Source organism: Cherax quadricarinatus, chromosome 74 (genome assembly GCF_038502225.1).
Source record: "Cherax quadricarinatus isolate ZL_2023a chromosome 74, ASM3850222v1, whole genome shotgun sequence".
Lineage (NCBI taxonomy): Eukaryota > Metazoa > Arthropoda > Malacostraca > Decapoda > Parastacidae > Cherax > Cherax quadricarinatus.
Genome location: NC_091365.1, coordinates 7,499,404 through 7,524,843, shown reverse-complemented (window position 1 = coordinate 7,524,843; position 25,440 = coordinate 7,499,404). Strand labels below are relative to the sequence as shown.

The window sequence follows — 25,440 nt, the reverse complement described above, 5'->3', positions numbered from 1 at the left end:
TGGCTTTCTGTATGTACAACTAAATGTCACCATCTTTACATTGTATCATGCTGAAATAAAATTATTAGCAGTAGTATTAAATTCCACCATCAGCACCTCCCTCAACACAACACGCGCATCCACAAATTCCACTTTTTAATAATGATTATTTCATATCTTACTGCCAATTAAATTATCGAAATGTAGAGCTAAAAATTTCATTATCAAAACTATGTAACATGTTTTAATTAATGACGTATTAAAGGCACAACAACTAAATATTTTTGTGAGCCCAAGATTGGTTGTTGAGAAGGTGTGTCTTGTTCTTAGTTTCTGATTGGCTGTTTAACTCTACATTCAAGAATGGTTTATTTACCTTTTAATATTTACACCCTTCAAGGGAGGTTCCTTGACGCTGGTGAGGGGCTCTTGATCTAGGGAATTGAATATGTGCTCCATTTCCCTGAATTAAGCCTGAATAACCTCCCCCCACAGGCGCTGTATAATCCTACTGGTTTAGCGCTTCCCCATGAGTATAATAATTAATACTTATATTTCTTATTTCCTACTCATTACAGTTTTGAGGCTTTTTTGTAACCATTTAATAATTCTAAGAAATGACGCACTTAGGAAAACTAAAGGAAATATATTTTCCACTTCTATTTTTATACTAATGTGCACAGTAATTAGCACCCATTTATTTTTTCATGTTTAAATATTTATTTTTTTTCGATTTATATATTAAATCAAATTTTCACGTAGTTATGGGGCAAATAATTTTTTTTCTTTATGCGGTGCAAAATAATGTACTTCACGTGTAATAAAACATTGTTGGGCACAAAAGAAGCCAATATCATGCAATATATTTTATGCAAATTAATTCTAATGGTTAAATGTTACTTAAGAAATACAAGAAAATACAAGGATCCCTAATGGAAATATGTCCCTTTGACTGACTTCTTTATTGGGTTATCTTAGGTATTTACACATATCTTATTATGTATGATAATTTATATAACAGTATTTATGTGTACCTGTTCCAAAATAGACTTACTCACTTAAATGTTAATAAATCTATGTAACTAAGTCACTATAACATTTTGAGTTATCCTGGGTAATTTACACACACGTTACCATGTATAATAATTTATGTAACACTATTTATGTATACCTATACCTAAATAAACTTACTAAATTAAGTATTACTTAATTCAATTTTTATATTATTGTTGATATGTTGTGGTTGGCAGCACTGGTGATGGTGGTGGGAGCGGCTGGTCTTATATTGTCTTATTTTGGCTGTTTTGTCCACCTAGCTCATCAGGAAGCTGTAAACTAGTACTTGCTAGCTGTAGTGTGGATGAAGGTATTTTTCTTGACACAGGTTTATTAATACGTGAGTTTTAAAAATGGCTCGTGATCATTATATTTTTTTTGTGCTGACTCGTTGATTGTTTAGAAATAATTACTAATATTAACCCCTTTTTTTGTGCATTTTGTCTTAGAGGAGCATCAAACAATCTCGAGAGGACAATCTCGAGAAGACAGTCTCGAGAGGACAATCTCGAGAGGACAGTCTAGAGAGGATAATCGAGAAGACAGTCTTGCGAGGATAGTCTAGATAAGACAATCTCGAGAGGACAATCTCGAGAAGACAGTCTAGAGAGGACAATCGAGAAGACAGTCTTGAGAGGACAGTCTAGATAGGACAATCTCGAGAGGACAATCGAGAAGACAGTCTTGAGAGGACAGTCTTGAGAGGACAATCTCGAGAAGACAGTCTAGAGAGGACAATCTTGAGAGGACAGTCTAGATAGGACAATCTCGAGAGGACAATCGAGAAGACAGTCTTGAGAGGACAGTCTTGAGAGGACAATCTCGAGAAGACAGTCTAGAGAGGACAATCTTGAGAGGACAGTCTAGAGAGGACAATCTCGAGAGGACAGTCTAGAGAGGACAATCGAGAAGACAGTCTAGAGAGGACAATCGAGAAGACAGTCTTGAGAGGACAGTCTAGATAGGACAATCTCGAGAGGACAATCGAGAAGACAGTCTTGAGAGGACAGTCTTGAGAGGACAATCTCGAGAAGACAGTCTAGAGAGAGCAATCTTGAGAGGACAGTCTAGAGAGGACAATCTCAAGAGGACAATCTCGAGAAGACAGTCTCGAGAGGACAGTCTAGAGAGGACAATCTCGAGAAGACAGTCTAGAGAGGACAGTCTCAGAACACAACCTCGACAAGACAGTCTTGAGAACACAATCTCAATTAACTTTCCACCCACATACACTGGAGAGAACCCTAGACCCAAAAACAAATTATAACTTACTGATCCCAATGGAAATAAGTCACTTTGATTTTTTTAGCTTATCCTGGGTAATCTATAGATATGCTGCTATGTATAATAATTTTTGTAACAGTATTTGTGTACCTGTACCTGAATAAACTTACTGATATGTATGTATTTTGGAGGCTTTGTGGGACCTGAGAGACACTGGGGTCACAGACTATGTCCCTCCTTCAATACCCACTGTCTCAGCTCCCCAACTAACCCTGGGATACTGGATTAGGAACATATACAACCTCTCCTCACTTAAATGACAGAGTTCTGTTCCCAAGACCACAATGGTAAATGAATTCATTGCTAAGTGAGGAACATACTATAATGGTAGTGGGTTTGTGTCACCCATGTTTGATATTGTTTTAATGTCACCTTTGCACCATGTATAACATTTCTGGTATATTTTTAAATGTTCATACTGTAGTATACGGTATATTGTAATAAACAGAATAGAGGAAATCATTCCCCATATACATTATTTAGGTATGCATACTGGTCGGAGAGCCCTTTGTAAGTCCAAGTCGTCGGTAAACGAGTATGTCGCTAAGTGAGGAGAGGCTGTATGATAATAATAATCTTTATTTCTATGAGTACATGTACAAGGTATACAGGCCTAGCAAATAGGGAACTTCTTTTTCTACTCAAGTCAAACATGTAAAATACAATATTTATTTATTGTATTACTGAGGTGGAGAAAATGTTGCTGATCAACTGTTATTAAGTGTGATATTAGCTAAAGTAAAGAAATAGAACTGTTTGTGAAAAAGTATACTGTGAATAAATCTTTATCTACGTCGCCCACATTAGTAGTCTAGTTTGGGTGTTCCTATCCCATATTGTGGTGACATTTGGTGATCTGCTTCATTTCCTCCAATTCAACATTACCCTTTTAAAAATATTGTCTTAATATTCTTTGTGTTTTACCTTGTCTTTTTATTTTAGCGTTTTTATCCCTCCTGCAACTCTGTTATGGGTACTGAATGTGTGTGCTTTCATATCTGTTTTTCTCAGTAAAAGCATGTAATAAGTTCTGCTTGTAGCCGGTATAAATATAGTACTTGTCCCTTCTTGACACAATTTGCATTAGTAATTTTTATGATTGTATTGGTTTTGGTTATATTGTTTTAGTTGATTTTCTCTGTATTGCTATACATGTAGTGTTTGTAGAATTCATCAATATATACATATACAGTAGGGTCCCACTTTATGGTGTTTCGCCAATACGGACATTTCAAATCGTGACCAAAACTCTCTCTATAGCTCCCCCCACCTGACTTTCTAATATGGTCACCGTACCCCACCCAGTATGTTTACACTTTCTGTGAGCATCGCATCTCTCCATTGTCTGGAAACTCCAAAATTTCAAGTGTTTTAAAGTTATTTCATGTTTTATATGTACTCTGATAAATATAGTACTTATGTGTACCTGTACCTAAATAAACTTACACACTGTGCTGGTATGCAGGTACACATTAAAATCACTAAGAGTGTCTTATTAGTCTTGAGGATGCCATATTAATAATGATAATAATAATACGCAATAATAGTCACTCTGAGGCACATTAAATGTTGTATATTATGTTAATATAAAGATTTTCATTTATCCATCTATGATATTTTTTCAAAATTATATAATAAACATGCTGTGTAACATATGAACATGATAAATACACCCCACAGTAGAATAAATTAACAAATGTGAGATGTTACGTGTATGAACCAAAACCAAAAGCATTCATCTGCTTGTTTACATTCTCCACATATCTCTCTTCTCTTATTTACTTGTTCTCTCTCTCTCTCGTTCATTTGTTTTACCTTGTTTACTCACCTCTTGCCCTACGTTAAGACTACAAATATTTTAAGGTTAGTAGTGAGTGTACTGTATATGCATTTTATCGCTCTTTTGCACTTTAAATGTCATAGTATATTATGTGCGGGTGGGGTGGGCTGGGGATCATACCTCCCAAACCTGACTTCCTACAAATAAATACTACTCGCCTCTCATCCTACATTAAGACTACAGATATTTTAAGTTAGGTAATGAATGTAGTACTTTATATGCATTTCATCACTCTGGTGCACTTCAAATGTCATAGTATATTATGTGTGAGTGGGATGTCCTGGCTGGCTGGCTGGCTGGCTACCATACCTCCTACACCTGACTTCCTACAAATAAATATTACTCACCTCTCACCCTACATTAAGACTACAGATATTTTAAGACAAATAATGAGTGTACTGTATATGCATTTTATCACTCTGGGGTGCTTTAAATGTCATAGTGTATTACATGTGGGTGGGGTGGCCTGGCTGGCTACTATACCTCCCACACCTGACTTCTTACAGTAAATACTACTGTACTCACCTCTCACCCAACATTAAGACTACAAATATTTTAATGTAAGTAATGAGTGTACTGTGTGTGTATTTTACTTTTTATTGTTTTTAATGCCTAGTTCTATTGCTAACTTAATATATGTTAGTGTAAACTTGTTATCTGGCATTTATAAGTGGAAAACAATGATGTTCTGCTTTCTGGTGATGTCCGCTTTCCGGCGGTAGCCTGGAACCTAACTTGCTGTATGAGTGGGGCCCTACTATATGTGGTACAGTGTGTGTTTATATGATGTACAGTGAGCCCTCTCATCATGGATTGGTCACAATCTTTAAAATCAGTATGCAAGATAAAATAGCTTTACACAAATTGAATGGGGCCATGTTCCACACACCTCCAAATTTGTCATTTTTTTAATATTGTACTAGATAAAAATTACTACAGTAAACCTTACCTTATATTCATTTGGTGATTTTTTTTTTTTTTTAATTTTTTTTTTAATTGGAAGAGTGGAGAGAGGGTTGATTTGGGCCTACTGCGCTGAGGTGGATGACTGGTTTTTGTGCTGATGTGGATGGTAAGTTGGCAGTAGTGATGGTTGTATTGGATTGGTTATGTATTCTGTAATGCATATCTGGTCTGTTGTACCCTGCAGTACTTTATGTAGCTGATGATAAGGCATCATCAGCTTCTCCAAGCTTTGCACACAAATATTTTTTTTTTTCCATATATGGTACTGGCAGTGGCATTTGCATCCTAAAGGTATTTTTCTAGCTCTATTCCCCTTTCCTTAATTTATTTCAATACAGTATAGCATATGGAATGTTTTTCTGCTTATAAAACCTGTTATAGGACCCCATATCTCTTTAAGGACCCCAGTGGAAATAAATCACTCTGTCTGACTTTTTTGGGTTATCCTAGGTTCTCTACACATATGCTGCTATGTATGATAATCTATGTAACTGTACTTGTGTTAACCTGAATAAACTTATTTAAGTAGGGATTACATTCCCTGGTGCTTATTTTCAGTTTTATAGTGTTAACTTCTCTCAAGTTTATGTAACTAAACATTGTGCCAAATTCCAGTACATGGAGGATATATTTCTCAAGGTCCCAGTAAATGAAGAAACTTTAAATACAACTATACTTTTTATGTGTTTTAGAGTATGCTGTTGTACTTTACTGTAAGCTTACTACTGTACCGCCTTTGTGGTATATTGGTCTCCCTGTTTTCCCAAATATTCCTCTTGTGTTTCCTATTATAACACTATTTATTAAGGCTGTAATATCTTCTACCAGCAGCTCTTATCTTATTCTGAACATGTCCAATGATTTTACTTTTCTACTCCATTTCATCATGTCCTTGCTAGACATACTTACCTTTTCTAGTTTTGTTGCACTTAGGAAATATGCATGCTAGCAGAGTACAATAATCCCAACACTGTAACTGCACTAGCCACATTTGCAATTATGATAGGAAATTTAAAAAAAATGCAGGCTAAAGAAAACAATGTGGACTGTGGTGTAAAGCCATGCCCACATCAACTGTAGCAAACCTTCAATTTATATATCATAAATAGTAAGAGAATTACACCAATATGGTATCATCATTCATACATTATATTACAGGAGGCCCTCCACATTTGCAAGAGTTAGGGGATCAAGAGCATCACAAATGTTGAAATTTCGCAAATGTTTGGTACGCAAATATGATGTAGGGAAGTATAATAATACTGTACTGTAGCGTTCACGAATGTTTTGATGTGCAGATGTATTGTAGGAAAATATAATAATAGCATTTACTTAAACTAACAATACTGCTTCCTTAACCTATTTATTTATTTATTTAGACATGATACATAGATGTACAAAGAAATACAGTGGCTAAGTGTTACATGCCAAAAGCCCCTTGTATGCAGAGCATTATGGGCAGGCTTAAAATTAACTTAAGATTAATTAAGCAATGATATATTCAGTGGTAAAAATTATAGTAAACAAATAGCAATTAAGCACAAATGAGTATTTCAAAGACAGGTCATATGGTCATTTGCTGAGTTGCTGTGCATTCAGTAGAATGGAGTATTCTGTTAGGTTATGTAATTAAAAAAAAAAAAAGGTTTGATACAATTATTCATTATTTATTTAGTTGTGGGTGAGTAAGTGATTTTTAAGAAGAGACTTGAATTTGTAAACAGATAGTGTTTCTTTTATATTCACAGGTAATGAATTCCAGATTTTTGGGCCTTTTATGTGCATTGAGTTTTTACATAGTGTGAGATGGACACGAGGAACATCAAAGAGTGATCTGTGCCTTGTGTTATGGTCATGTGTTCTGTTAAGGTTGGTAAGGAGATGTTTGAGGGAAGGGTTTATATCCGAGTTAAGTGTTCTATGTATGTGGTAGGTACAATAATAAGTATGGATGTTTTGTACAGTGAGTAGGTTTAGAGTTTTGAATATTGGTGGAGTGTGCTGCCTGTAGTGGGAATTTGTTATCATTCTGACTGCAGCCTTTTGTTGGGTAGTTAATGGTCTGAGATGGTTTATTGTTGTTGAACCCCATGCACAAATTCCATAGGTGAGATAGGGGTAAATAAATGAGTGATAAAGGGCCAGGAGGGCTGACTGTGGAACATAGTACCGTATCTTCGATAGTATGCCTACGGTCTTGGAAATTTTCTTGGAAATTTGTTGTACGTGTGTTTGAAATTTGAGTCTATTATCAAGGTGGATTCCTAAGAATTTTCCCTCTGTGAGCTTTGTAATAGGTGATCCATTTATCATTATTTTAAGAGGGACATCTGTAGCTCTGTTTCCAAACTGAATGAAGTAGGTTTTGTCAATGTTGAGAGTAAGTTTGTTAGTCATCATCCAGGTAGATATTTTCTGTAATTCGGTATTCACAGTATTGGCTAGCATGACTAGGCTCGGGTGAGAGAAGACGTATGTAGTGTCTTCTGCAAATAGTGTGGGTTTGAGTAGTTGCGATGCATTTGGTAGGTCATTTATGTAAACGAGAAAGAGAAGAGGGCCAAGGACACTTCCCTGTGGGACACCAATTGAACCACAAACGTCGTAAAATATTGTATATACTGTGCATGTTATGGTTTAATAACAAATAATGAACAGACAAAACACTCGCCACTTGTTAGATTAGGCAGGCATGAACTCTGACAGCTTGTGATGATGGTGATAATAATTAGCCATGCAGCTACTGATGATAGTTGAATGGAGGTGGTTATATGGAGTGTATCTGCATGGCATGATGAGTCTAATGTGTGGATTCTAACTCTTCACTGCCAGCGTCACTGCCGACAGTGGTGGGAAGCATTTTCCCATAGCTTTTATCCCACATTTATTTGGCAAATATGATTGGGTGACTGTGCACTTGTGAATGTTTGAAGTTCGCGAAAGTGGAGGGCTAGCTGTACTAGTTTTTTCTTTACACACATAAACACACTCATGAGAATTTAATGAATTAGAAGCCACAAAAATTGATGAATTACATTACCTTGCTTAACTCTTTTACGGTGCCTTTTTTAGTTAAAGGGGCTATCTTGATACTTGTGAAAAGCTGTCAATCCAAGGATTTGAAGCCAGCCTCCCTTTGGTGTAAACCTAATCACCTGTCATTCCCCAAGTGCACTACTTTCCTATACTTTGTACCTCCTCATGTACTATCCCCTGTCTGATTTTGTTAATTAGTCTACTATAGGCACTTGCAGTGTTTTCAAATTTGATCTTTCTGTTCTTAAGCAAATATGGTAGAAGTTAATTTGCCTTATTGTTAAATTGAAGCCTTTTTCTTATTTTCCTGTTAATAACTTGACCTAAGATGCTAATTTTGACTTGTTCTTTAACAAATAATGCTTAGTGTTGAATGTGTGTAAATTACTTTCTTAACAAAATCAGAAGTTCAGCTTTATTTGTTGGTGTAGTTAGCAATTTTCCTATATACTTCTATTGTTTCAGAGTGTATTATGATGGCTGACAGAGAGAAGCTAGTAAAATATGAACATTTCGTAAACAATGTTTTAAGGGAAGATTTAAGGTGAGTAATTTAGAATTACTTTATTTGTTTAACTTGCCCAACAAGAGTGTTGAGCTGAAATTAAAAAATTATATGGGCTTGAGCATTTCCCAAGTACCTATAGTCTGCTGTATTTAAAGACACACAGCTTGCTAAAATTGTACTTTATGTAAAACTTTGCCTTTTAGGACTCACTTGTCATGGGTTCAAGACCCCATTAGTTCTGTGATTTGTACTGTACATACCTTATTTCGTAAAAAAAAAAAATGCAAATGTGTTAATTTTTTTAAAGCTCATAAGCTGCACCTCATTTCAGGTAGGCTTAAACTGGAACTGAAACTACAGTCAACCCTCTATTTAATGGATCTTGCTTTAACATATGTGACAAAAATCTGCTGGATTAATTGATTAGAAGATGATGGACACAGTCTGTTGATTACAGAATTGCCCCTTTTAATTATGGTCATGGCAAAACTGTCTCGTCTGTCCACCACGGTCACTATTATTGGCACCTGCTACCTCTATTACTCCATTAAATCAAGGGTTTACTGTACCTAATCCACTTGTCTATAATTTGTGTTCTAAACTTCAAAGAATACAGTACTTTTGAGTATGAACTTGTAAAGCATATTAAAAGTACGTAATACATTAAGGTAGTTTTTATGATCAACACTAGTTTTTGTACAACTTTACTGTTATATACTATATTAAGCCACTGATTTGCATATAATTTTCATTTTGGTTTTCAACCAATCTGTGGAGAAAATTCTCCAGTAAATGGGGTATCTCAACCCTCTGATGGACTTAGCCCTCCCAGAAGGGGCTAGTGGACTCTTTCTTGCAAACAGCTTTATTAGAACCACATGAGTACCAGGCATCTCCATGCATGGCTCTCTCCTTGCTAGAATTTCTGATCAATTACAGTGAGAGTTAAATGAGAGTAATTGCTCTTTTCTCCTTAGCAAGGAAATTATGAGTAAACCTTCACTCCACTTTTCCTACAAGTTGGGACTATTATGACTTCTAGTCTACAGCTAAATAACAAGAAACCTACCCTCTTGTATTGTACTGTTGCAGTGTTTAGTAAGGAAGAGATATAAAGCTGAACTCTGCAGTTCTTTTGTGCAGACGATGAATTGGTGGGCGTTGGGCAGGGCAACAAGCTAGGTTGAATTCAGACATGAGAGCATGAACATGTCACAAGTCTCCTGCTGAGAACAAAGAAAATAATGACATTGTGCAGTAAACTCTGAAATACTGTTAATCTCCTCTAGGAAAACTAGTATTAAAAAGAAATACGAGTGTATAATCCCGAGTGTGAAAGTTTGTGTCGTATGAGGCGACTAAAATGCCGGGAGCAATGGGCTAGTAACCCCTTCTCCTGTAGACATTTACTAAAAAAGAGAAGAAGAAAAACTTTATAAAACTGGGATGCTTGAATGTGCGTGGATGTAGTGCGGATGACAAGAAACAGATGATTGCTGATGTTATGAATGAAAAGAAGTTGGATGTCCTGGCCCTAAGCAAAACAAAGCTGAAGGGGGTAGGGGAGTTTCGGTGGGGGGAAATAAATGGGATTAAATCTGGAGTATCTGAGAGAGTTAGAGCAAAGGAAGGGGTAGCAGTAATGTTGAAGGATCAGTTATGGAAGGAGAAAAGAGAATATGAATGTGTAAATTCAAGAATTATGTGGATTAAAGTAAAGGTTGGATGTGAAAAGTGGGTCATAATAAGCGTGTATGCACCTGGAGAAGAGAGGAATGTAGAGGAGAGAGAGAGATTTTGGGAGATGTTAAGTGAATGTATAGGAGCTTTGAACCAAGTGAGAGAGTAATTGTGGTAGGGGATCTGAATGCTAAAGTAGGAGAAACTTTTAGAGAGGGTGTGGTAGGTAAGTTTGGGGTGCCAGGTGTAAATGATAATGGGAGCCCTTTGATTGAACTTTGTATAGAAAGGGGTTTAGTTATAGGTAATACATATTTTAAGAAAAAGAGGATAAATAAGTATACAAGATATGATGTAGGGCGAAATGACAGTAGTCTGTTGGATTATGTATTGGTAGATAAAAGACTGTTGAGTAGACTTCAGGATGTACATGTTTATAGAGTGGCCACATATATATCAGATCACTTTCTAGTTGTAGCTACACTGAGAGTAAAAGGTAGATGGGGTACAGGGAGAATAGAAGCATCAGGAAAGAGAGAGGTGAAGGTTTATAAACTAAAAGAGGAGGCAGTTAGGGTAAGATATAAACAGCTATTGGAGGATAGATGGGCTAATGAGAGCATAGGCAATGGGGTCGAAGAGGTATGGGGTAGGTTTAAAAATGTAGTGTTAGAGTGTTCAGCAGAAGTTTGTGGTTACAGGAAAGTGGGTGCGGGAGGGAAGAGGAGCGATTGGTGGAATGATGATGTAAAGAGAGCAGTAAGGGAGAAAAAGTTAGCATATGAGAAGTTTTTACAAAGTAGAAGTGATGCAAGGAGGGAAGAGTATATGGAGAAAAAGAGAGAGGTTAAGAGAGTGGTGAAGCAATGTAAAAAGAGAGCAAATGAGAGAGTGGGTGAGATGTTATCAACAAATTTTGTTGAAAATAAGAAAAAGTTTTGGAGTGAGATTAACAAGTTAAGGAAACCTAGAAAACAAATGGATTTGTCAGTTAAAAATAGAAGAGGAGAGTTATTAAATGGAGAGTTAGAGGTATTGGGAAGATGGAGGGAATATTTTGAGGAATTGTTAAATGTTGATGAAGATAGGGAAGCTGTGATTTCGTGTATAGGGCAAGGAGGAATAGCATCTTGTAGGAGTGAGGAAGAGCCAGTTGTGAGTGTGGGGGAAGTTCGTGAGGCAGTAGGTAAAATGAAAGGGGGTAAGGCAGCTGGGATTGATGGGATAAAGATAGAAATGTTAAAAGCAGGTGGGGATATAGTTTTGGAGTGGTTGGTGCAATTATTTAATAAATGTATGGAAGAGGGTAAGGTACCTAGGGATTGGCAGAGAGCATGCATAGTTCCTTTGTATAAAGGCAAAGGGGACAAAAGAGAGTGCAAAAATTATAGGGGGATAAGTCTGTTGAGTATACCTGGTAAAGTGTATGGTAGAGTTATTATTGAAAGAATTAAGAGCAAGATGGAGAATAGGTTAGCAGATGAACAAGGAGGCTTTAGGAAAGGTAGGGGGTGTGTGGACCAGGTGTTTACAGTGAAACATATAAGTGAACAGTATTTAGATAAGGCTAAAGAGGTTTTTGTGGCATTTATGGATTTGGAAAAGGCGTATGACAGGGTGGATAGGGGGACAATGTGGCAGATGTTGCAGGTGTATGGTGTAGGAGGTAGGTTACTGAAAGCAGTGAAGAGTTTTTACGAGGATAGTGAGGCTCAAGTTAGAGTATGTAGGAAAGTGGGAAATTATTTCCCAGTAAAAGTAGGCCTTAGACAAGGATGTGTGATGTCACCATGGTTGTTTAATATATTTATAGATGGGGTTGTAAGAGAAGTAAATATGAGGGTCTTGGCAAAAGGCGTGGAGTTAAAAGATAAAGAATCACACATAAAGTGGGAGTTGTCACAGTTGCTCTTTGCTGATGACACTGTGCTCTTGGGAGATTCTGAAGAGAAGTTGCAGAGATTGGTGGATGAGTTTGGTAGGGTGTGCAAAAGAAGAAAATTAAAAGTGAATACAGGAAAGAGTAAGGTTATGAGGATAACAAAAAGATTAGGCGATGAAAGATTGGATATTAGATTGGAGGGAGAGAGTATGGAGGAGGTGAATGTATTCAGATATTTGGGAGTGGACGTGTCAGCGGATGGGTCTATGAAAGATGAGGTGAATCATAGAATTGATGAGGGGAAAAGGGTGAGTGGTGCACTTAAGAGTCTGTGGAGACAAAGAACTTTGTCCTTGGAGGCAAAGAGGGGAATGTATGAGAGTATAGTTTTACCAACGCTCTTATATGGGTGTGAAGCATGGGTGATGAATGTTGCAGTGAGGAGAAGGCTGGAGGCAGTGGAGATGTCATGACTGAGAGCAATGTGTGGTGTGAATATAATGCAGAGAATTCGTAGTTTGGAAGTTAGGAGGAGGTGCGGGATTACCAAAACTGTTGTCCAGAGGGCTGAGGAAGGGTTGTTGAGGTGGTTCGGACATGTAGAGAGAATGGAGCGAAACAGATTGACTTCAAGAGTGTATCAGTCTGTAGTGGAAGGAAGGCGGGGTAGGGGTTGGCCTAGGAAAGGTTGGAGGGAGGGGGTAAAGGAGGTTTTGTGTGCGAGGGGCTTGGACTTCCAGCAGGCATGCATGAGCGTGTTTGATAGGAGTGAATGGAGACAAATGGTTTTTAATATTTGATGTGCTGTTGGAGTGTGAGCAAAGTAACATTTATGAAGGGGTTCAGGGAAACCAGCAGGCCGGACTTGAGTCCTGGAGATGGGAAGTACAGTGCCTGCACTCTGAAGGAGGGGTGTTAATGTTGCAGTTCAAAAACTGTAGTGTAAAGCACCCTTCTGGCAAGACAGTGATGGAGTGAATGATGGTGAAAGTTTTTCTTTTTCGGGCCACCCTGCCTTGGTGGGAATCGGCCAGTGTGATAATAAAAAAAAAATAATGAACAAAGAGCCAAGATATCACCCTATTGTGTAATGAATGGCTAGAGTGACTCCCTATCAACGAGTGAGGACAATAAAACTACGCATCTGTAGCACCCTACTTGAGACAACAATACTGGGGTCACACCTCCCCTACAACAAACTAGGGAAAATTGGGTCAGTTACAATATCCAGGTAAGTCCAGCCATACCCACATCTTCTTACGTTAGTTGGAGCTAATAGGTAGAGGTGAGATTTGACTGGAGTTACCAATAGATCCCGTGGCGTGAGGGTGATTCAACCAAAACCACGCGAGTACCAATACGCATTTCAGATGATAGTGAAATGCTGGATATATGCTTCTTTGGGGCATTTTGTATGAATGACTCGCTTGTTAATCAAAAGCCCCTGTGGACACTGAAACAGCACCCTGAAGGGATTTCCAGGGAGCGGCTGCTAGAAATCGTGCTGTTAAAAGATAAGTAACTTTTGTAACACACTCGCCGTCTCCCATCAAGGTAGGGTGATCTGAAAAAAAAGTGTTTTAATTATCATTCATACTATCACTGTCTTGCCAGAGGCACCAAGATATTCCTCCAAATGGCAAATATCCCAAACACCTACATGCATGTCAAGTGTCACTCATTTCTGTACAAAGAATGTATCATGTAGAAATAAATTTTTGAATTTGAATTTGAGCTAGTCTTTGTTGCTCAGTGTCATCAAGGAAATCACTAGTGGAATATAGAGGGCTGTTGTCTGGGATGTGAAATTGCTTTCTAACCTGGTTATAAGTTCATGCTGATTTATGTGGATTAACCTGATTCACCTATAACTGTGTATGTCCATTTTTCTCTTAGTCATTTTTCCTGTATTTTACATAATACATGTACTATATTGAATGGGTCATCACAGTATCTTCAGGTACTTAATTTTTTTTTTGCAATGATAAAACCTCTTCTCAGCCTTTGCACTTTTTTTTTTCAAGATCTTGGAGTTCTTGTTGCTTGATATATGATAATATTCTTTAGGCTTTGTAAATATTGCTCACCTTAAACAGGAGAGAGGAACTTACAACAACGTTTCGGACCATCGTAAGCCCCTCTCTCCTATGTGCGGGTTACTTGTGTATTTTCCAGTCACGATATTGTGCCATTTTGTTATTTATTTATTTATCTTACATAATGAAGTCTGACTGTGTGGATGAATGCTTGAAAAGTAACTGGTGGAGTAGTGTTGTTGAGGGTAGCAGTGGTTTGCTCTAGTATTTACCATGACAAAAATCGTACTGTTTGACACTAGCTGCAGCTGAGCTAACATTTACAAGAGTATATATATACCATATTGCACTTATGTGATAACCTGCTTGCTGTGCTTGAGTAAAAATCATGGAGTATGTTAGTTTAAATGCTACATCTGGCAGTGGTGGCTGTTGTATGACCAAGAGATTGTGGCACCATTTTGTGCCTACTTTGGTGATTATTTGGCAGCTTCTGGATAGTTTTGTAGGTCATTTTAGGTAGCCACTTAGTAGTAGTTTGATTATATCACAGGTACAGCATGAATGTGCTGAATAGCACATATAAAGGTCATTATGAATACAATTAATATTAATAACATTACAGTAGCACTAATACTAGAAAATATGGGGTGGTTAATATTATTACAGTAGTATGATATACACCAATACAGTATAAAATAAATTATTAACTGACATGTTTGTACAATAATACGTATTAACAATACAGCAATAATAATATGGAAATTACGTGGAATTGCAACTATTTTCAGCATTTCTTTATTTAATATTATCTAGACTTTTGTTTCTTTTGGTAGGCTTATTCCATATTTTGGGGTCTTTTTATGTTAGAAGACAATGTGTAAAGCTGATAAGTAGGACTAAAGACACTGATCCTTTTTTAATACAACTTTTTGCCTAAGTCACTTCATAAGGTCCAGCTTTGGATGAATTCTCTGCTACCGGTGTCCTTAGTCCCCCTTTTTATGTTCATAGAATTTGTACATAAGTTCAGACACAGAAACAAGGGGTCACAATTGGAAGTTGAAGACTCCTATGAATCAAAGGGATGTTAGGAAGTATTTCTTCAGTCATAGAGTTGTCAGGAAGTGGAATAGTCTAGGCAGGAACTATACATAGTTTTAAGATGAGGTTTGATAAAGCTCATGGAGCAGGGAGAGAGAGGACCTAGTAGCAATCAGGAAGAGGCAGGGCCAGGAGCTATGACTCAACCCCTGCAATCACAAATAGTTAAGTACACTTAGAATGCCAGAGGTAATTATTTCATGTGTGATGCCCATGGTTGTCCTACAGTTGTGAAGGAAAATTATGAAAATTTTTATTAGTAGTACAGTTCAGGGTCATTAAGATGTGTTGTAGGTAAGTTTAGACATAATAAGGGAATGTCTAGCGTCTAAGCTAGACTTTCATTGATTTTTTGCTGTGTGATGACTGATTTAAAGAGAATTTGCTGCTGTTGATCACCAGGTACAGATATTGTACATAGGATATTGATTGATAGGGTAAGCAGTATGGAGCAAGGTATGTAATATAAAATTTTTGACAATATGCCTTCTTTTATCTATGCACAGGCTGAAAAGTTTAGCCTCGTATGCAGTTTCTATTTGTGTCACTTATTTTAAGGTTTATTTGGCTATGTCCTAGTGGTATGTAATGTAGGTGTTTACTAGTTTAAGTGTAAGTACTTTGCAGATTTTAGTTCATTTTTTATTAATATTCTGTTAAGTTTTTACTTTATATTTTTGCCACCTAACTTTTCACATTTCCTTCATTTTGTAGAATTCTGTTGGAGGATCGTGAAAAGTTGTACGAAAACATAGCTGCACTCTCCCAGCTTAAACAGATCATAATTTGCATTAGTGAAGACCCGCATGAGGAAGGGTTACGTACACAAGTTGATCTCGGCTCCAACTTTTATATTCAGGCCCATGTGTAAGTAATTTTTCTGTTGCCTGTAGTAGGAAACTCACTCACATCAAATGACTGACCAACGAATATCAAACTGTCATAGCTATACTATAACATAGGCATTCTCCCCTACAAAATTAGGATAATCCTGCAAAATTTCTACTGCATGTTTTTTATTGACACTTGTTACTGATGTACAATATTTGCAACTTCACTATTTTATTTGCCAGAAAATGTTTTGAGTTAGTCATTTCATCAGTTACTTATAGGTTTTGAAAACAGTAGATCCTTAATTAAAGAATGAGATATGTTCCTGAAAATCATTTATAGCTCAGTGTTTAGACCTTGGAACCCATTTCCTGACCTCCCTCTCAGACCATTTCCTAACCTTTCCCCTCACCTATTTACTAGCTTCCCTCTCACCCATTTCCTAGCCTCCATCTTGCGCAATTCTTAACCTCCCTCTTGCCCTTTTCCTAACCACCACCACTTTCATTTCCTAACCGCCACCTCTTCCATTTCCTAACTACTGCCTCCTCCATTTCCTACCCCCCCTCCCCTTCCATTTCCTAACTACCACCTCTTCCATTTCCTAACCACTGCCTCCTCCATTTCCTAACATCCCCTTCTCTTCCATTTCCTAATTTCTCTCTCCCATTACCTGACCTCTTTCTCTCCTATTTCCTAACCTTTTTCTCTCCCATTTTCTAAACATTCTCCCACTTCTAAACCTCTCTCTCTCCCATTTCCTATATGCCCTCTCCTATTTCCTAACTACTCTCTCCCCCTAACTCTGCCATTCACTCCCACTTTCTCTATCATATCTGATACAACAACACACATACTCTCCATCGCCCCACCATTGTAGTTAAGTGTGTGGTGTGGGGGGAGGGAGGTGCAGTGAAACAAATGCAGACACAGATGGCACCAGGACTACCTTCCCCTCTCCCATTCCTTCTCGCCTCCTTTCCCACTTATGGTGAGGGTATTGAGCATGTGGGGTGGGAAGATTATCATGAGGGTAATTGCATGATGGTTTAGAAAGACATGTAAGCAAACACTATGACATATTTATTAGAAAACGTGTTGGTCCTGGGACCTTGATCACTTCTAACATACAGAGGTAGAAAGACATTATAAATAGGCGGAGAGTGAGGTGTGAGTGACGCATGTGAGGTGTGGGTACCTGGGCATATGGAAGGGAGAGTTGTGGTGTGGGTAGGCACATGTCAGGAGTGACTAATATGGAAGGAAGGGTTGTAATAAGTGTAGCAGGTATCTGAGTGTATATAGGAAGGGGTGTGGAGTAAGCTTGTCTGAGCAGACTTGACTGCCTCACTGCCATCAGACCAACATTATTAAAAATCTTCAGTTCCTGACAGTCTCTAGCAAAGAAATATGGGCCCCACCATACATGCAGATATGCTTGTCTCTCCTCTGTCTTTCCCTCTTCCTCTTTATATTTCTACTTCTATTATATTCTCTACACACATACTAATACAGTGACTGGATAATATAATTATCAGAAAAATGTTGGGTCACTTGAGAATAAGGCTGTATTGACTTATGAATTTGACAATTATTTTTAAATATACAGTGGACCCCCGCTTAACGATCACCTCCAAATGCGTCCAATTATGTAAGTGTATTTATGTAAGTGCTTTTGTACGTGTATGTTTGGGGGTCTGAAATGGACTAATCTACTTCACAATATTCCTTATGGGAAAAAATTCGGTCAGTACTGGCACCTGAACATACTACTGGAATGAAAAAAGTTCGTTAACCGGGGGTCCACTGTAATAATATTGAAAATAAGTATGCTAGTTTGGAATACATAGTCTAATGTTAATATTTTCTTTTAACAGGCCAGATGTGTCACGCATATATGTGAATGTTGGCTTAGGCTTTCACATTGAATTCACATTAAAGGAAGCACTGACATTTATAGATAAGAAACTTGGAATTTTGAATGAAAAATTGTCTGAATCCTCAAAAAAATCTGCAAAAATTAAAGGGCAAATCAGATTATGTTATGAGGCAATTGGAGAATTACAAGCACTTGACAAAACTAAGCTCACCTAATAAAAGTCATTTTGCATAGTTCAATATATGGAACAGTAATCTATTGGGAAATAATAAGTGATATGCAAGATGAAGGTGAATAAGAGGGATGTTCCTTTAAAAGCTGTAAATATTAATATAACAAAGGTTTGGATCATATCTGTTTTTGCTAATTTTATACTTTGGTTACTGCCTATATTTTTTGGAAAGTATACTGATGTGTTATTTCCTTATATTGCCCATAATGACATTACACAGGAATTAGTGGGCCTCATAGGGCCGACAGAAAATAAATTTCGTATGTGTCCTGTAGTATCTCCCTATCTCCAAAACACATTAAGGCTGCTCGACAACAATGTAGATTCACTTGTAGATGAAGAAATTTTAATGAATAATGACATACAGGCTGGTGGTGTATGGGAACCAAGTGACTGCAACTCAAGGTACCATGTAAGTGTATGTATTTTTTCAATATGTGCATTATAAGGCCCTTACAGGTTTATCACTTTCCATGAATATAATGCACAATTCAAAAATAACTTGCACTTAGGAGAGGAGCCTCATGACAACACTTTGGTTCACCCTTGACCATTGTCAAGTCACGGGGGTTCAGGAAGGACCAGAACTTCATCATAAGGCTCCTTTCCTAAGTGTGGATTATTTGTGAATTATATCAGTTTATGGTATTGTGAGTTTAATCTTATTGCACTCTCACAAGTATGAAAATTGTAGTTCACATCTCAAAGTTAATATTGTATAACTATAATAGTAAAAATAGGAAAATTCTATAAAGTAAGAATATCCAATTTATTTTCTAGGTGGCGTTAATAATTCCATATCGTAACAGAAGTCAGCATCTACAGCAGTTCTTAACTTATATGCACCCATTCCTCGTAAGACAACAGTTGAAATACAGGTAACTTTCTAAACCCATGTAAAAAACCTTCACTTTAAAATCACTAAAAGTATAAAGTTCCAACTTAATGATAGATCAAACAAACCATGTTTCATCCCTGAATTGTTCGCCACAGTTTTTCTCATTTGCTTTTAATGTTTGTGATAATGTTGAAACTACAAGTCCCTTCCAGAGAGGTGCCTTAAGGCTGATGAAAGCTCTTGCTCCAAGGAATTGGAGCTACCCTCCAGGCCCTCCCCTTCCTTGGAACAAGCTTAATTGCCTCCCATTTTCCTGTCACTACATTACCCTTGCAGGTTTAGCATTTCCCAATTAATATATTAATTATACCACCAGTACATGTATAAATACTACTGTTTTAATTATGTAGACAGATTGTGAGAAAAATGAAATATAAATATTTTCAAGCTTAGGATGAGTAATTCCTGATTAGTTTTAGCTAGTGTATTGCTGAATTATTACATTGAATGTACCGTACTGGAGAGTTGTCCACTAAGGATCCAGTTTAATATAGAGCTGCTCCCTGAACTTACTGGTTCTTGATCCAAGGTCTTGAAGCAAATCACTTCTTGGATTGAATCTGAATATCTCCCGTTTCCAAGGCATAGTGCTTCATTATGAATATAGTAATAATAATACTGAAATGTTGCATATATTTACAGTATTTTATACAGAAATGCTTAGATAAATGGCATTTGAAGCCATATTTATTTGTAAGGGAAAAATTTTGTGAAATCCTTCCACACACTTTAATTGCAATAAACTTGTTTAAAAAACATATTTGTGTTCTCAGAATTGTAGTTGTGGAGCAGGCAGAAGGTGTTGCCTTTAACCGTGCTAAGTTGTTCAACATCGGCTTTGTAGAGACACTGAAACTATCTAAGGCAGACTGTTTTATATTTCATGATGTTGATCTCTTGCCACAAAATGACTATAACATATATGCCTGCACTCATCACCCAAGACACATGTACTCAGCTGTTGATACTCTAAGGTGAGTTCCAAGTATTTTTGTTGTATGAATAATTTTAATTGCCCACCCAACCTCCAAAAGAATATGAAATAGTTTCTCAAGAATGTGTTATCTTAAGTTATTAGCTATTTGTAGAGGGGTAGATCTATATTCATGTCCCATTATTGTTGATTCATTTATTATATGGTACACAATTTTGAAAATTTCAGTAGTTACAGTATACCTTTCTTTTGGTTTGGAGACCCATTCCTGTTATTTACCACTTAATATGAAGATATAATTTATATCTTTTTTTTGCTTTGTAATACAAAATTGTGGTCTCTTATTTTTGCTGAATTCAAGAAAATCTTTATATTATATGACTTTTCGTTATCTTAACTCCTACGTGCCTTTTTTTTTTTTTTTTTTTTTTTTCACTCTTTGGATATACAGTATTTGAAAGAAATCTTAAAATTTGCCTGAATGTAAGAACATTTGTTTGCAACTGCATTTATGTACAGTAGTCTCTTGTCTTAATCTATTGTTTATTATCAGTCAGTGCACTTTTTTCTTTCTATGTTTTTTATAGTTGTTCAATCTACATTTTATATAAGGTCTGCTTCCACTTATACCCTTTTCTGTATTTTTTCATTAGCCTACCGGCCATCTCCCACTGCATTAGGATAACCCCCCCAAAAAAAGGAAATACATTCCCACCAAAAAAGAAAATACATTCACCAACACTTGTCAATATGTCTTGGCAGAAGTGCACAGTTATCACAATTTAAACGACCCTTGGAACTGCAACATCCCCGTCCCTTTCACAGAGTGTAGGCACTATACTCCCTATCTCCATTACTGAGTTCAGCTAACCAGTTTCCTTGAATCCAGAGGTGGCATCAAAATTTCTATACATACTGGGGGTTTAGGGGTGGCTGTCTGGTTGAAAGGGGAAGGAGCAGCTAGGAGACTTATTTTGAAGTAGTGTTATAATTTTTTATTCCTATTTGTATTGGGCAGTGCCTCTGGGGGGCTGATGTTTTCATTCTCCTCCTCTCCTTAGTGTTGCCTCTTTCTGAATCCTTGTGAATGTTATCCTGCTCACACTTCAACAGATTGTCAAGCCATTCACTCTGATCTAAAATGCCCACACTCAAGACCTTTATCCCCTTTCTGGGATGACCCCTACCACTTCTTCTTTCCACCCCAAATTAATAACCCTCTTGGTCATCTTGTCTTGCTCCATCCTCTCTGAATGCCCAAATCATCTCAACAACCCATCCTCAGTGCTCTGAATTATATCATAGGTACCTCACACCATCATCTAAGTTGTATGCAACAAATTCTATGCATAATATTCACTCCAAATATTGCTTTCAAACTTTACGTCTCCAGCCACATTTTTACTGTGATGTTTAACCTCTATTCCTTACACCCATATATAAGTGCTGGTTCCACTATACTCTGGTACATTTCCCTTTATTAGTGTTGTTACATTTATGAGGAAGCTCTAAACCCACAGGAACTATACAGTGCCAGTCTTTTACATTATTCGACACTTGACGTATTAAATTTCATCTTCACATTGAATGCTTTCATTAGATACCCCTTGTGTAACCAGTGCAATCAGGGTCATGTTTCCTTGGTGAGAGAATAGTTGACAGTTACTGAGCTACAGTCACCATGACAGTGTCAGAGCTGTTGGTAGTATGGCAGTTCAACTAAGTACAGTACTGTCATTTGACCACTAAATTCCATTTGCAGCTTTAGTTGTGTGAGATTTGCATCCTTAGTTGTGTGAGGTTATCCATAGTATTATCATCAAGAACCTGTCTAAATTGGAGTGTAAGGACTGCTATTTATGAGAAAGGGAAAGTATGCAATATTGTCTAGCACTTGGACAAGAAAACTGCCTTTCATTTATGTATGGTGTAGGAGGTAGGTTACTGAAAGCAGTGAAGAGTTTTTACGAGGATAGTGAGGCTCAAGTTAGAGTATGTAGGAAAGAGGGAAATTTTTTCCCAGTAAAAGTAGGCCTTAGACAAGGATGTGTGATGTCACCGTGGTTGTTTAATATATTTATAGATGGGGTTGTAAGAGAAGTAAATGCGAGGGTCTTGGCAAGAGGCGTGGAGTTAAAAGATAAAGAATCACACACAAAGTGGGAGTTGTCACAGCTGCTCTTTGCTGATGACACTGTGCTCTTGGGAGATTCTGAAGAGAAGTTGCAGAGATTGGTGGATGAATTTGGTAGGGTGTGCAAAAGAAGAAAATTAAAGGTGAATACAGGAAAGAGTAAGGTTATGAGGATAACAAAAAGATTAGGTGATGAAAGATTGAATATCAGATTGGAGGGAGAGAGTATGGAGGAGGTGAACGTATTCAGATATTTGGGAGTGGACGTGTCAGCAGATGGGTCTATGAAAGATGAGGTGAATCATAGAATTGATGAGGGAAAAAGAGTGAGTGGTGCACTTAGGAGTCTGTGGAGACAAAGAACTTTGTCCTTGGAGGCAAAGAGGGGAATGTATGAGAGTATAGTTTTACCAACGCTCTTATATGGGTGTGAAGCGTGGGTGATGAATGTTGCAGCGAGGAGAAGGCTGGAGGCAGTGGAGATGTCATGTCTGAGGGCAATGTGTGGTGTGAATATAATGCAGAGAATTCGTAGTTTGGAAGTTAGGAGGAGGTGCGGGATTACCAAAACTGTTGTCCAGAGGGCTGAGGAAGGGTTGTTGAGGTGGTTCGGACATGTAGAGAGAATGGAGCGAAACAGAATGACTTCAAGAGTGTATCAGTCTGTAGTGGAAGGAAGGCGGGGTAGGGGTCGGCCTAGGAAGGGTTGGAGGGAGGGGGTAAAGGAGGTTTTGTGTGCGAGGGGCTTGGACTTCCAGCAGGCATGCGTGAGCGTGTTTGATAGGAGTGAATGGAGACAAATGGTTTTTAATACTTGACGTGCTGTTGGAGTGTGAGCAAAGTAACATTTATGAAGGGATTCAGGGAAACCGGCAGGCCGGACTTGAGTCCTGGAGATGGGAAGTACAGTGCCTGCACTCTGAAGGAGGGGTGTTAATGTTGCAGTTTAAAAACTGTAGTGTAAAGCACCCTTCTGGCAAGACAGTGATGGAGTGAATGATGGTGAAAGTTTTTCTTTTTCGGGCCACCCTGCCTTGGTGGGAATCGGCCGGTGTGATAATAAAAAAAATAAAATAAATAATTCCATTTGACCCATCATCCTGGCCCTCCTCTGATGCCTTCCACTTCTTCTACACCAGTATACAACAATATCCAGGGGCTCTCTTCAGATACTACTATCTCAGCTTTTTTTAAGGTCCAAAACCTGGTATTTTATCCAAAAAGACAATTTTCTATTAATTTAAGACTCAGGAAATTGTAGTAACATGATTTGAAACAAATCATGGAACGTGATTTGTTTTCAATTGTGTTATTACAATTTCATAAATCGTGATGGCGGCTTTGAGGGGACTTTAGCTAGAGTTTGCTGCTGCCACACTGGTGTGGGATTCATCTGTAAAACAGTGGGGCCCTTGCTAACTTTCCTATATTGTATAGAAATATACTTAGTTGGATGAATCTTATTAGAGCCAACTGGCCGAGTGGTTAACACACTGGACTGAGTTTTAAGACTCACCATGAGCTCAGACCCCATCCATTCCATGATTTCTATTAATCGACTTTAGTACATGGAGGACCACAATTATGTCTAGATACACAAGGGCAAATACATGAAAGGAAGTTTCCACAGCATTCATACTGCCTAAGAATAGAACACTACTTTGTGCCCACCAATGTCATCTGTAAACCAAGCATTTGATGAACACAGACTGCCATAAGACTAGTGTAAAAATTATTTGTCTTAGCCTAAAGAATCCTTGTTTTAGTATAATTAATTATTTGTACTCAAATGGTTTATTTCTTTTACTTGTCTTTGAATTTTACAGATATCATCTTCCATACCGCAGGCTGTTTGGAGGAGCAGTTGCCATGCAGCAAGTTCATTTTAAAAAAGTCAATGGTTTTAGCAATAAATTTTATGGCTGGGGAGCTGAAGATGATGACATGTATAATAGAATTGAACAAGTAGGGCTATCTGTTATTCGCTTTGATCCAAGAGTAGCATCTTATGTTATGCTGTCTCACTCCAGTGTTTGGAGAACTGAAGGTCGTCTTGAGAAGCTTCAAGATAACAAAGATGATAGTGAAGATGGTTTGTCAAGCCTATCATATCATGTTTTGGATAAAAAAGAAAGATCACTTTATACATGGTTCCTAGTTTCTTGTTAATTTTTATATTATTGTGACTGTAATTGATGATTATGAAATTAATTGATTTGACCTTTTTTGTATTGGTGAATGTACTGTGTATAAAAATTTTAGCCATAGATATACAGTACTATAGTTTCTAAAATCAGCAAATTGTAATTGCTTTTAACATCAGTGTACTAATGGCAAGTTTAACAGAATTTAATAAAATGATTATATAAATTTATCCTCTGTAATGTTTTTAATGAAACTTCACCCACTTTTTTAACTCTGCTGATTAACATTGTGTCACTTTTGGCTAATAATTAGTTGATTGTAAAATCATATATTTTCACATTACAGTACAGTAGGACCCCCATATCCACAGGGAACACGTTCCAAGGACCCACCTCTGATACCGAAACCACTGATAGTAGCAAACCCTATATATAAATCCTATACATACCTGTTATAAGTGGAGAATTATCACTTTTTCACTGATGGGAAGCACTTCACAGCTTCTTTTAGGTTTTGAAGAACTGCCAGCATCTCTACTTTTGCACTTTGGGGCCATTATTATGCAAAATTTAGAGGTATTTTTGAGCTACAGTAAACAGTAGATAGCTGAAACCATGGATGCTGAATCAGTGGATATGGAAATTCTACTGTATTGCAACTTTTTTTTTTTTTTTTTTTTTTTTTTTTTTTTTTTTTTTTTTTTTTTTTTTAATAGCCATTTCCCACCAGGGTAGGGTACCTTTGATGAGTTTCAAGTTTTTCTGCTCCTTCAGTCCATCCCTGGGCTTGGTTTGTCTGATTCATGCCTGGTAAACTAGGTTCCTGCGGCAGCCAGGTGGCTCACATATCTATCAGTTTAGTTGGTCTGGCACTTGAAGAAAATACTTGTTGAGTTTTCCCTTTAAGATGTGTTTGCAGCATTGAATGACCAACAGACATCTATCATTTCTTATGAATGTTGCATTACCATTATGGTTAATAATAAAGATGTGTTAGTTGTTATGAACTCCTATTGC

The 25,440-nt window shown here is 37.3% G+C and overlaps 1 protein-coding gene across 1 annotated transcript; it reads left to right on the top strand.

The window, feature by feature from the left end:
- The first annotated feature begins 1,208 nt into the window (after nucleotides 1-1,208).
- LOC128700243 (beta-1,4-galactosyltransferase 4) lies at nucleotides 1,209-24,653 on the top strand. Its single transcript, XM_053793305.2, has 9 exons — nucleotides 1,209-1,345; nucleotides 5,163-5,231; nucleotides 8,627-8,705; nucleotides 16,086-16,238; nucleotides 18,080-18,294; nucleotides 18,355-18,725; nucleotides 19,094-19,191; nucleotides 19,985-20,185; nucleotides 24,106-24,653. The coding sequence occupies exons 2-9, from the start codon at nucleotides 5,204-5,206 to the stop codon at nucleotides 24,446-24,448; spliced, it is 1,488 nt and encodes a 495-aa protein (XP_053649280.1). The 5' UTR covers nucleotides 1,209-1,345; nucleotides 5,163-5,203; the 3' UTR covers nucleotides 24,449-24,653.
- Nucleotides 24,654-25,440: the final 787 nt, after the last annotated feature.